The sequence below is a fragment of the Pan paniscus genome, chromosome 2 (genome assembly GCF_029289425.2).
Source record: "Pan paniscus chromosome 2, NHGRI_mPanPan1-v2.0_pri, whole genome shotgun sequence".
NCBI classification, from domain to species: domain Eukaryota; kingdom Metazoa; phylum Chordata; class Mammalia; order Primates; family Hominidae; genus Pan; species Pan paniscus.
The window spans coordinates 50,915,273-50,928,995 of NC_085926.1; the positions used below are offsets into that span (position 1 = coordinate 50,915,273).

Genomic DNA, 13,723 nt, shown 5'->3' on the forward strand with positions numbered 1-13,723 from the left:
TCCCTCCCCACACGCTTTTCATGTCATGATTTTTTTGCATGTATTGGGCCTTGACATTTCTTCAGAGAAGAGTTCATTGATCTGCTCATTGTAAATTGTATAACACAGCTAAAATCTTTCATTGTACTTGTATTAGTCTGTTCTCATGCTGCTAATAAAGACATATCTGAGACTGGGTAATTTATAAAGAAGAGATTTAATGGACTCACAGTTCCACGTGGCTAGGGAGACCTCACAATCATGGCGGAAGGCAAAGGAGGAGCAAAGTCACATCTTACATGGCAGCAGACAAGAGAGCATGTGCTGGGGAACTCCTCTTTAAAAAAGCCATCAGATCTTGTGAGACTTATTCACTATTATGAGAACAGCCTGGGAAAGACCCACCCCGATGATTCAGTTACCTCTCACTGGGTCTCTGCCACAACACATGGGAATTATGAGAACTACAAGTCAAGATGAGATTTGAGTGGGGACACAGCCAAACCATATCAGTACCTTTTCATTTTCATTTTAGATTTATTACTGTCCATGTCTGTCTGATTCCCTATTCAGACCAAGAGCTCTCTGAAGACAGAAATCCTGTTCCTTTTTGTTCACTGATAAATTTTTGACAGCACAGGGACTGGTATTATAGTGGATGCTGCTTATGAAGTAGTCAGAGAGAATCCAAGCACCTTTCTGTTACCAGGTTCAGAATTCCTCTACCAGACTTAGAATTCCTCTGCTGACATTATGTTGCAGGAAAATACAATACCAATATAAGGGAGTATGCATTAAACTTTTCAAAGTTTAATTGTGTGGGTTCCTCCCCTCCACAACCCCCCACATTTTTCCAGATTTTTTTTTAACTGAGGGTATGAGCAAACTTTCAAACAGAAAAATGTTAAAGGTCATAAATAATTTTAAAAAACTAATCCGAGCATGACTTGGGTAGTATCATGGTTTTTCATTGAAGGAAAAAAGCTTAGAGACTGTTCTTTAAAAAGTGTGTTTTAAGGATAGTATTTATAAAAGTAAAATTGAGGACATACAGTAAAACCCAAATCTCTTTACTTTAATTCAGTTTACTTTCACTGTTGCAGTATATCATTATAAAAAGGTCTTTGATCAATTAGATATACTTCTTTTTTATTTGCATAAATTTAAGATTTGAGTTAAACAAGTAGAAAAAGACAGGAGACAGTTTGCCGAGATTTTTTTCAGAGATAATATGGCTGTCTTTTGTGGCTCTGGTTCTAGGCAGTATGAAACTGTGGTTCCACTTGAAGATTCTATTGTGACTGAGGTTACAGCAACTCTACAAGAATGGGCAAGTTTGTGGAAACAGTTGTATGTGGTAAGTAGTTGATTACTGATTTATTGGATCATTAAAGTTTAGTGTACCAAGTAAAAATATTAAACTATGCTAAGTATGCATTTTAGATTTCTGAATATTTGCAGTTTATCAAACATATGTCCTTAATATTTACTGAAACATAGCAGACTGAGTTTTTTCAACCTGAGGAGAACACATTATTATTCATATGCCTGTAGTTTCTCTCCTCCAGTCACTGGAATATGTTACATAACACCAGGGATCTTAGCTGTCTTACTCATTGTTGTGTCCCCAGATGCTTTATAAAACAGATATTTACAGAACAAATGAACCAACTTGAGACTTACTTATTTTTATCTTTTGTGAACCCAGTGGTGGGTATAAAGGCTGATAAATTGTGTTAACAGTTTTTTAACAGCTACTAAGCTTCAAGGATATGTCATATCTGACACTTTGCTGGCCCCAAAAATTAATAGAAAATCTAATAAAAGCCAGGCATGATGGCTCACACCTGTAATCCCAGTGCTTTGGGAAGCTGAGGCAGGAGGACTGCTTAAGGCCAGGAGTTTGAAACCACCGTGGGGGCCACCATCTCTGCACAAAATAGAAAATTTAGTTGGGTGTGGTGGTGTGTGCCTGTAGTCCTAGCTACTTGGGAGGCTAAAGAGTGAGACCTTGTCTCTTAAAAAAAAAAAAAAGTAATAGTAACCTAATAAAAAAAGTAATAAACTTTTCAGGAAACTTAGAAAGTAGAGAGTGATAAGATGTAGAAATAATCATAATATCTACACTAAAAGTAAGTGAGAGGGTTTGGGCTCTGGACGATATGGAGTAAACACATTTTACTTTACTTCTACTAATCACAACAAAAAGCCCTGGATAAAACACATAATTCACCTACTGGAAAACTCTGAAAGTCAGAAAAAAGAGAATGAACTACCAAGGGATTTGGGGGCTCAAGGATCAAATGAATTCTCTCTCTCTCTCTTTTTTTCTCCTTTCTGTACCTTCATATATCCTGACCTGGTCTCTAGAGAGGCACACAACTTGGAAATGCCAGTGGGTAGAAACCAACAAACAAAAGAAAATTAGTGCCAAGGAAAGCCTGTTCTCTCTAGCCAAAGGATAGCCCCAAAAGACAGAAACTTTTAGTAATACTTTACTGTTCTCTAAGAGAACAGCACAATAAAAGCTGTATTTCTCTCCTACCCTAACAGGCATTTTAGCAGTGGAATCCATAACCAGTACTGTTTTATACATACATCCTCCCCCTCCTACAGTAACAAGGGGATGCCCCTCTCCAGTGGAGTCTGTAGAATGAACTGGAAAAATCTGGAAAAATGTAGGGGTGGGTGGCAGGGAGGAACCCAGAAAATTAAACTTTCACCCCCTACCCTATAGTAATGAAGTGGTGCCCCACCTCAGTGGAATATGAAGTAAGGAGGAGGTAACTTTCCATGGAGAAACCTGTGGTTGGAACTCTTGATTTCTACTTTCCTTGTTGTGCTCTCCCCAGCTGAGCCTGTGGGAAGACTCTGACTTCCACCCTCCCTTCCCCGCTGCATTGGTGAGGCAGACCCTGTGGGATAGTACCCTGTCTTCCATCCTTGCCCTGCTAAAATGAGGCAGTGCTTGTCCCCACCCAAACTCAAACTGAGGAGATAGTAGGGTGAAGTTACGTCATCTACATAACACAAATGAGGGAAATCAGAAAAGCACTGCAGAGATTTTTGTAACTGGATTGATGTTCAACCACAGCCCATAAAGGTGAGAAGGTTGCAGTTTTAAGCAGGTTGACTACTTGCTAAAATAGATGATTTAAATAGGAACCGGAGTGTCATAGTATAATAATGTTCAGGATATGGCCCAAAATTACTTGTCATATGAAAAATCAGGAAAATAGAAACTCAACAGATGCCAATATTGAGATGACACAGATGTGGAATGATTGACAAAGACTTTTAAACAGCTTTTGTAAAAATGCTTCAACAAGCAATTACAAACACTCTTGACACAAACAAAAACATAGACGACCTTAGGAACAAAGTAGAAACTATAAAGAACCAAATGAAAATGATAGAACTGAAATCTATAATAACCAAAATTAAAAAAATATTATATGGGCTCAATAGCAGCCTATAGAAATTATAGAGAAATGAATAGGTCAATTTGAAGATAGTTCACTAGAAATTCTCCAATACAAATAATGGAGAGAAAAATAGAAAAAATGAGGTCTGCTTCCACAGACCTGTGGAACAATAACGTAAGATGTAACACTATAGCCTCAGAATACTAGATAGAGAGGACAGGATGTGGAGCCAAAAAGAAAAATTTTTTTTTTTAAGAAATAATGGCTGAAATTTTCCAGTTTGGCGGAAGACATAAGTGTTTTAGATTCAGGAAGCTTAGTGAACTCCAAATGGGAAAACCCCAAAGAAATCTATACTCAGACACATCATAGTCCAAATTCTGAAAATTAAAGCCAAAGAAGAAATCTTGAAGGTAGCTAGAGGACATTAACACATTAGCTGTGTCAGCAATTTGAGTAACAGGTTTCTCATCAGAAAGTATGGCAGACAGGAAGTATCCCATCATTTTTCAACTGCTTAAAGAAAAAAACAAAACAGATTACCCCGAATTGTGTATGCAGCAAAAATATGCTTCAAGAATGAAGGGATAATCAACCCATATCAGGAGGAAAGCTAAGAAAATTTGTTGACAGCAGATTGGTTCTAAAAGAATGACTATAAAGGAAGTTGTTCAGAAAGAAAGGGAGTGATAACAGGATGCTTGGAACATTAGGAATGAAGAAAGCAATGGAAAGGGTAGATTAATTATCTCTTCTGTTTTTAAAATTACGTTTGATAATACAAAGCAGAAATTATAATGTTGATACAGTTCTCAGTGTATGTTGAATTAATATTTAAGAAAACTGTTGGCTGGGTGTGGTGGCTCATGCCTGTAATCCCAGCACTTTGGGAGGCCGAGGTGGGTAGATCACCTGAGGTCAGGAGTTTAAGACTAGCCTGGCCAATGTGGTGAAACCCTGTCTCTACTAAAAATAGAAAAATTAGCCAGACATGGCGGTGCACGCTTGTATTCCCAGCTACATGGGAGGCTGAAACAGGAGTATCACTTGAACCTGGGAGGCGGAGGTTTCAGTAAGCCAAGATTGTGCCATTGCACTCCAGCCTGGGCGATGAGAGCAAAACTCCATCTAAAAAAAAAAAAAAAATGTTTTATAAAGTGGAGAGGGAAAAGGACATAAATTATAATAGGGTAACTACATTCCATTTTAAGTATTAAAACATTCGGCTGGGCACGGTGGCTCACGCCTGTAATCTCAGCACTTTGGGAGGCCGAGGCGGGCAGATCACGAGATCAGGAGATTGAGACCATCCTAGCTAAGACGGTGAAACCCTGTCTCTACTAAAAATACAAAAAAATTAGCTGGGCGTGGTGGTGGGTGTCTGTATTCCCAAGCTACTCGAGAGGCTGAGGCAGGAGAATGGCATGAACCCGGAAGGGAGAGCTTGCAGTGAGCAGAGATGACGCCAGTGCACTCCAGCCTGGGTGACAGAGCGAGACTCTGTCTCGAAAAACAACAGCAGCAGCAATGAAAATTTAATACTGGTAGGCTGAGCAATCATTAAAATATTACATAAAGTGATATAATAAAAAGTACTGTAAAATCAAAATAGAACACTAAAAATGTTAAAGTAACCTACAGAAAAATAAAAAAGGGGAAATAGAGGCAGGTAAAATAGAGGGAGCAAACACGAAAGTAAATACCAAAATGGCAGACTTAAATCCTAATATATGAATGATTACAAGATAGAGTTTAGCAGAATTGTACAATTAAAAAAAACTATATGTTGTTTATATGAAACTCACTTCAAACTCACTTGTCTATATGATGATATAGGGAGGCTAAAGGTTACAGATAGAAAAATATATACTATGCAATCATTAATAAAAGAAAAACAGGGTAATTATGTTAATAACATGTCGTTATATTATGAATACTTTTTCCTTAAGTAAATATTAATTATACTAATATCAGAAAAATTCAATATCAGAGCAAAGAAAACTACCAGGGAAAAAGGGACATTATAAAATGATAGAAGGATCAGTTCACTGGGAAGAAAAAATAATCTTAATCTAACAGAGGTGCAAAATAAATAAAGCAAAACCTGAAAGAACTGAATGGAGAAAAGAGAAAAAAGTCACTGTTATGGTTGGGGATTAATAACGCATTCTCTTAGTAATCCGTATAACCACTAGGCAATAGTCATCAGGAATAGAGAAGAACTGAACAGTGCAATCAACCATAGGCTCTAATTGAAATTTATAGAATACTTAATAAAATCAGGATACAGATTCTTTTCAGTCAAACATGTTCATTCACCAAGATAGACAATATCTTAGTTCATAGAACAAATTCGACAAGTTTGTAATAATTGAAGTCATACAAAGGATATTCTAACCATAATGGAAACAAATTAAAAATCACTAACAAGAAAACAAGAAAACCTGAAAAATTAACCCACTACTAAATGATCTGTGTCAAAGAGGAAACTGTAAGAGAAATAAAAGCTATATCAAAATGAATTTAAATGAAAATATATTAAAATTTGTGGGATACTGCAAAAGCATTGTTGAAAGGGAAATGTATGCTTTAAGTCCTAATAATAGGAAAAAAAGCAAGGTTTCAAATCAATGATTGCAGCTCCTGCTCTACTGTAAGAAACTAAAAAAGGACTCCAGCCTGGACATCACAGTGAGACTCTGTAAAAAAAAAAAAATAAATAATCCAAAGCAAGCAGAATGAAGGAAAAAATGAAGAGCAGAAATTAATGAAATTTAAAAAATAGAAAAGCAATAGGGAAAATCAAAGCAAAAACTGGTTTATAAAAGATTAATAAAATTGATAAACACCTACCAAAACTGAAAAAGAAAATGAAGGAAAATACTAATTACCAATTTATCAAGAGTAAAGAAAGAGATATCACCACAGACATTAAGCAGGCAAAAAGAAAATACTGTAAACAACTTTACATACATGATAGTTTAAGACGAATAGGTCAAATTCTAGAAAACCATGAATTGTCAAAACTCACCCAAGACAAAATAGATAATCTGAAAATCCTGCAACTGTTAACATAATTGAATTTATAATTAAAATCCTTCCAAAAAGAACTATCCAGGCAAATAAATAACACTAGTTTTATACAGAGTCTTCTAGAAAATGGATGAGGAGGGAATACTTCCTAATTCATCTTATGAGGCTGCTATTACCTTGATATCAAAATTAGACAAAGACAGTACAAAAAGAAAAAAATCTGGAGTATCTCTTATGTTTGTGACTATAGACACAAACATCCTCAATAAGGTATTAACAACTTGATCAATATATAAAAATAATAATATACCATGGCCAGTGGGGTTTATTCTGGTAATACAGGGATGGTTCAGTATTTGAAAATCAATTAGTATAATCCATTATATTAACATTCTAAAGAAGAAAAACCACTTGATGACATTAGTTGATTCAGGAAAGTATTTTAGAAAATTCAGCACCCATTCATGATAACAACTCTCAGTAAACTAGCAGTAGAAGCAAACTTCCTCAGCTTGATAAAGGATATTTATAAAAACCCACAGCAAATGTGGTAATGATGATAGACAGTCTGCTTTTGTGAACAAGGCAAGGATGTTAGCTCTCAACACTCCTATCAACACAATATTAGAAGATTTAACCAATGGAGTAAAGCAAGAAAACGAGAGATATACAGATAGAAAGGAATAAATAAAACTCTTCCTGTTTGCAGATTATATGGTTGGCTGCATGGGAGATCTCAAGGAATCTACAAACAAGAAGACACTAGAGTTTGAAAAGAAACCTTTTAGAATTAATAAACAAGTTTGTGTTTGCAGATATCCAAACACATACCCACAGACACACACATACACACACAAACACACACACACATTCATATTTCCACAAATAACAATGAATAATTGAAAACTAAAATTTAGAACACAGTACCATTTATTAGTTGCTCAAGAAAAAATGAGGCCAGGCACAGTGTCTCATGCTTGTCAGTACTTTGGGAGGCTGAGGCAGGAAGACTGCTTGAGCCCAGGAGTTTGAGATCAGCCTGGGCAACATAGCAAGATCCCATTTCTACCAAAAAAAAAAAAAAAGGAAGAAGGAAAACAAAGAAACACTTGGGCATAAATCCAACAGAACATGCACAAGATCTGTATATTGAAAACTGCAAAATGCTAATTAAAAAAGACCTAAGTAATGGAGAGGCAGTATGCTCACGGATTAGAAAAGACATATTAAAAATATTTGTTCTATCCAGACTGTTGATCTGTATATTTAATGTAATTCCTAAAACATTCCTGGCAGGATTCTTTTAGATATAGACAAGCTGATTCTAAAATTTATAGGGAAAGTTGAAATTATTTTTTTAAATTAAAAATAAAATTTCTAGGGGAATGCAAAAGAACTAAAACGGTTAAACAATTTTGAAAAGAATAATAAAGTTGGAAGAATCACTCGATCTAATTTTAACACTTACTGTACAGTAATCAAGGCAGAGTGGTACTGGCAGAGGGATAGACACTTAAAGGGACCAAGATAGAGCCTGAGATGTAGATTCACACAGGTATGCACAACTGATTTTTGACAAAGGTACAAAAGCAGTTAAATAGAGGAACGATAGTCTTTTCAGCAAATGGTGTTGGAATAGTTGGATATTCATAGGCAAAAGGAAAAAAAAAACCTGCCTAAGTATCATCCTTTTCATAAAAAGTTAACTCAAAATGGATTATAGGCTCAAATGTAACATGTAAAACTGAAACTTTCGGAAGAAAATTTTAGGAGAAAACGTTCATGACCTAGTCTTAAGTGGAGACATGACACTAAAGGAAATGATCCATAGAGTAAAAAGGCAATACATTGGACTTCTATCAAAACCAAAATTTTTGTTCTTGAATGACCCTGTTAAAAGGATGAAAAGGTAAGCCATATACTGGAAGAAAATATTTGAAAATTATATATCCATCAAAAGATTTGTATCTAGAATATTTATGGAACTCTGTAAATGGAACAGCAATACAACAACTCAATTGTTGTTGTTGGGCAAAATACTTGAACAGGGACAAGGAGGATATGTGGCTAGCCAGTAAGCACATGAAAAGATTTTTCTACATCATTAGCCAATAGAGTAATGCAAATAATTGCTACAATGAGATACTAATATACACCTGTTAGAATGACTGAAATAAAAATTACTGCTAATACCAAGTGATGCCAAGGATGTGGATCTGCATCTCTCATACATTGCTGGTTAGAATGTAAAATGGCACACCCACTTGGAGAAAAATTTGGACTTTTCTTATAAAGTTAAACATATACTTAATATATGACCCAGCCATCACATTCCTGTGTTTTTACCCTACAGAAGTGAAAGCTTCTGTTCACATAATAGCTTTTACATGGATGTTTATAAAAAGCTTTATTTCTAATAGCATAAACTGGAAACAATCCAAATATCCTTCAGTAGGTGCATAGAAGAAAAAACTGTGGACTACTACTCAGAAACAAAAAGGAGTAAATGATTAATACATCCAGCAACTTAGAGCGATTGATCTCAAGGGCATGATGCTACTTAAAAAAATGTACCTTCAAAGGGTTACATACTCTATGATTCCATTTATATGACATTCTCATAGTGACAAAATTATAGCAATTAAGACAGATTTGTGTTTGCCAAGAGTTAAGGTTGAGGTCAGAGTGTGACTGTTAAGGCTTAATATGAGAGAGTGTCTTTATGGTGATGGCACAGTTCTGAGTTCTGATTGTGGTGATAGCTATTTGAATTTACACATGTGGTTTCTTTGTAGATGGAGTTAATAATATTGTAACAATGTCAGTTTCTTGGTTTTGACAGTGTACTGTGGTTATATAAGATCTTATCAATGGATGAAGCTGGGTAAATGGTATATGGAATTCTCTGTATGTTTTTGGCAAGTCCTGGTGAATATCAGAGTCATACACACCAGAGGTTTAAAAAGGAATGTTTGCCAGTTATTCAGTAATTTAGGACAAAAATTGTCAATATGATTGACATTTTCTTCCTGATATCACATTCCATATGAACAAAGTTAAATTTTAAGCTTCATAGAAACAAATAGCTTATTTGTGACATAGATGGTCACAAAAATTTTTGTTAAAACTAAAATCTTTTACTAATAAAAACAATAATGGTTTTAGACATTTTTAGCATCAATTATGCTATTATGAATAGCTATTATGCTATGCTATTATTTATGCATGAGATTTTAATTATTATTGGCAGTGTTAACTAAATTGACTCCAAAAACTGTAATGTAAATTTGAAGAATCCTTTTTGGTATTAATGTATACAGTACGTTTTTGGATTTGATGTTAATGCTACAGAGTTAACATAAGAGGGTCTGAATTTACTTAACTTGGCTGTAGTTTTGAAACTGATAACTGCAGAATCAATAACTGATTACTGTAAAGTCAAATAAATTATTCTAAAAGAGATTAACTAATTTTGTTACTGTGAATGTGAATATTAAAGGAGAAGCATTTTTTTTTTTTTTGCTTTTGGAAAGCTTTTAGGTATGTTTCAAATAACTTTCATATGTTAATCTACTTTTTCAACTACAAATTTTTTGAAATCTAAACATAGATCAAATATTTGTGATGAAAATTTAGCATTTGAAGTGAGATGTGCTGTAAGTATAAAATACATGCTGGAGTTTTGAGACTTAGTACAAGGAAATGAGTGGAAAATATTCCATTAATAATTTGTTATGTTGATTATATGTGGAAATGGTGATATTTTGTATATATTAGGTACATAAAATGTATCAGTAACATTTAAGAAACAGGCTGTATGTTAAGAACATACTTAACTGTTTAGCCCATAAAGGAAAATAATTTCTAAAAATTAGAATAAATAAAATCCCTAGGGGAAGGTATTTAGCAACTTAAAAAAATAATGCTAAAGGTGAAAGTATGGGGATCATTAAAAGATTAGTGGTTACCAGGGGTTGGTGGGTAAATGGGAATGGATGAATAGGCAGACCACAGAGGATTTTTAGGGCAGTGAAAGTACTCTGGTGAATCTCTGTTTTGTAAATATCTACATTGATGCACTGTTTGCAGTAGCAAAAATAAATTTTGTTTCTCTAAATATTAAAGCTATGGTCCAATTAAGACATTGACGATTAGTGCTTACATGTGAAGAGCCATTAAAAAAATTTAAATAGTACGTTATATAATAAAGTGAAAATTTATGTACAGATTATATGTAAAGTATAATTTTACCTGTATTCTGAAAACATATTTGGAAAATGATTAAGACAATGTACCAAAATATTAATGGAGATTACTTAAGGGGCTAAGGTGTTAGATGTTTTCTTTTTCTTATCTATTTTCAAAGTTCTCAGTTGTGAATATATATTATTTTAATTGTTATGAAAAATAAAACTTTTATTTAAATAACGAACACAGTGGATGATACTGTAGAAACATATAATCAGTATTAAGTGGTTAAGTAGTGTATACAAGTGTTTAAGGTAAGGGATTATACTACTTAATTTGCTACGTTTACCTTTTATCACATTATCAGCAAGTGTTTATTCAATTCTTTGGTGGTTTTGTGGACTAGAAGAGGGCTTTAGATCTGGGCTGGAATCTGGGTCTATCCACTTCTATGATAGGCTCATTATTAGGTGTTAGTTTCTTATGCTATAAATGGATGTTATAAACTTACTTCAAAGAGTTGTTAGAGATGAAATGAAAAAACATATAAATCTTCAAGTGGTCAATGAATATGTGTTGCATTATTCTGTTTTTGATATGAATTATATGTCTCTCCAGATATGCATAATTGATCTCTATTTGCTGATATAGGTGATATTTAGCATGTTAGCAGTTCCATTCACTTAAGCTTCTCTGTAAATAGAAATAAATGGACACAATGAAATGGACTTCATTTGTATAATGGGATGTTTGGAAAAGAGTGTATTATATGTATTTAAAGCAGAATAGAAAAACCCCATTCCACTGAGGCAGTTAAAACCATAATCTCTGTATCCAGTAATCTTGTTTTGATGAAAAACAGATTATCTGAGAACCATCATTTGTGGAAAATGTTGACTTTGTATTATGCATTCCTGTCAGAATGAGATTTGTCATTAGAGATTGAACTCCTTGTTCTCCTTGTTCCCTCTTCTCAATACTGCACTTGACTGGTCTTATAAAAAAGCAAAGATTGTCATATTTTAAATAGTTATTTATGTTTCACATACTATTTTTTAAAAGCCAAAAGCACACTGGAGGTCATGCAAAGAAGTTATATTTTTCCCTGTGCCAAGATAGTAATTAAGGCCAAGTACTAATGTAAGCTAGAAAAGGAATTTATTACCCAGAATCATCTTTATTCTTCATTTTTAGAGTTATTGTGGCAATAAGAAAAAGGGAATTTTCCAGCAACTAGGAAATCTTCATCAAAAAGCTTTGTAGGCGGGGCATGGTGGCTCAGGCCTGTAATTCCAGCACTTTGGGAGGTTGAGGTGAGCGGATCACCTCAGGCCAGATGTTCGAGACCAGCCTGGCCAAGATGGCAAAACCCCATCTCTACTAAAAGTACAAAAAATTAGCTGGGCATGGTGGCAGGAGCCTGTAATCCCAGCTATTCAGGAGGCTGAGGCAGGAGAATTGCTTGAACCTGGGAGGTGGAGGCTGCAGTGAGCTGAGATCGCGTCATCACACTCCTGCCTGGGCAACAAGAATGAAACTCCATCTCAAAAAAACAAAAACAAACACAAACTAACAAATAAAAACCCAAAAAAGCTTTGTAGTTGTTTCCTATCAACTTAAACATGGCATTTTCTGTGAGAGAATTTAACATTCAACTAGAGTATCCTGTTAAGATGACATTTAATAAGATAAGGATAAACTAAAAGGTAAAGGTATGTGTGTTTGCGTTAATTTTGACTGTGAATTTTTCCTCAAGTATACAACTGAAGCGTTTTATAATTGTAGATAAATTGCTTCAGTCATTTTGTGTGTACTACTGTAGGGTGACAATATTATTAGAATTTTTGCTTTCCTATTAAAAATTCACCTTTATTTAAGTGGGTATGTATGATGAAGTTTACCATATAGTTTATTTGTTTTTTGTAATGAAACATACTTTAGTATAATACTTTAGTATTTAAATACTTTAGTATTTTCATTTTATAGGAAGAGATTAAACACATTTCTACTAGGGCATAGTTACTGAAGATGACATGCTTTGTAACAGTTCTATTTTGTATTAATATAAGAGATTATGTTTTATTTTTTAAAGAGTCTCTAAGAAATGAACAATTTCTAGATTTTATGAGAAACAAGACACAGTTCTCTGAATTCTGTATAATCCCTTCCTTTAAATCCCTGGAAGATTAAATTTGCAAATGGAAGATGGCATAGCACGTTGAGACCCCTCATAACAGAATATGCAAAATTCCATTATTCATCTTTATGGTTATCCCAAGAATATTGATTTGTTAAAGATTAAGAACATACGTTTTTGCACCTTTATATATTCAGATTATGTATAAGAGGAATTTAGGGGAATATCATATAGTGGCTAAGTGCACAGGCTTTGGAAACAGATTTCCTGAATTCAGATTCAAATGTCAGAATTTGCTAGCTGCATGATTTTGAGCACTTTAGCTTCACTGTAGGGGATAATGGGACCCACATTCCAGGGTTGTCATGTTGTTTAAATGATATAAAAAGTTTAGGGCCAGTGTAGTGGCTCATTTCTGTAATCCCAGCTACTTGGGAAGCTGAGGCAGGAAGATCATTTGAGCCCAGGAGTTTAAGGCTGCAGTGAGCTATGATTGAGCTACTTTGCTCCAGCTCTGGGCAATAGAGTGAAACCCCGTCTCTTAAAAAAAAAAAAAAAAAAAAAAAAAAAAAAGGGTTATAACTGTGCCTTGTGCATTTTTCAGTGATTAAATGCTTACTCATATTTGACTTTTGTTGCTATTTCATAGGAATGGGTATTTACTGTTGTAGGAGTCTGTTACTGAAGAAGGGCTTTGACCTGCTTTAGCCCTACTATTTTTCAAATATATACTAGTTCCCTATCTTACCCCACCCTCAACTTTTTAATCTTTGGAAGATAATGCCCGTTTTTTGCTGCATTAAAGATATATTTTGTACATAACAAGATATGATAGTTTCAAAGATTTTTCTCTCAATGTAATTTAAATTCGTATTTTAACTATGTAAGGCTATCTTTTGTTTTTTGAAGATAACTTTTAGTGTATTTCATCTTAGCTAGGTTTACAATCTAAAAGTATATT

At 34.3% G+C, this 13,723-nt stretch overlaps 1 protein-coding gene across 9 annotated transcripts in view; it reads left to right on the forward strand.

Annotated features, from left to right (window-relative positions):
- Positions 1-13,723, forward strand: part of DOCK3 (dedicator of cytokinesis 3) — a 711,442-nt gene that overhangs the window by 257,597 nt on the left and 440,122 nt on the right. For all 9 annotated transcript variants that reach the window (XM_057301776.2, XM_055109993.3, XM_034956564.4 and 6 more), the window contains exon 5: positions 1,240-1,336. In XM_057301776.2, the coding sequence (XP_057157759.1) occupies positions 1,240-1,336 (97 nt within the window). The remainder of the gene's footprint in view (positions 1-1,239; positions 1,337-13,723) is intronic.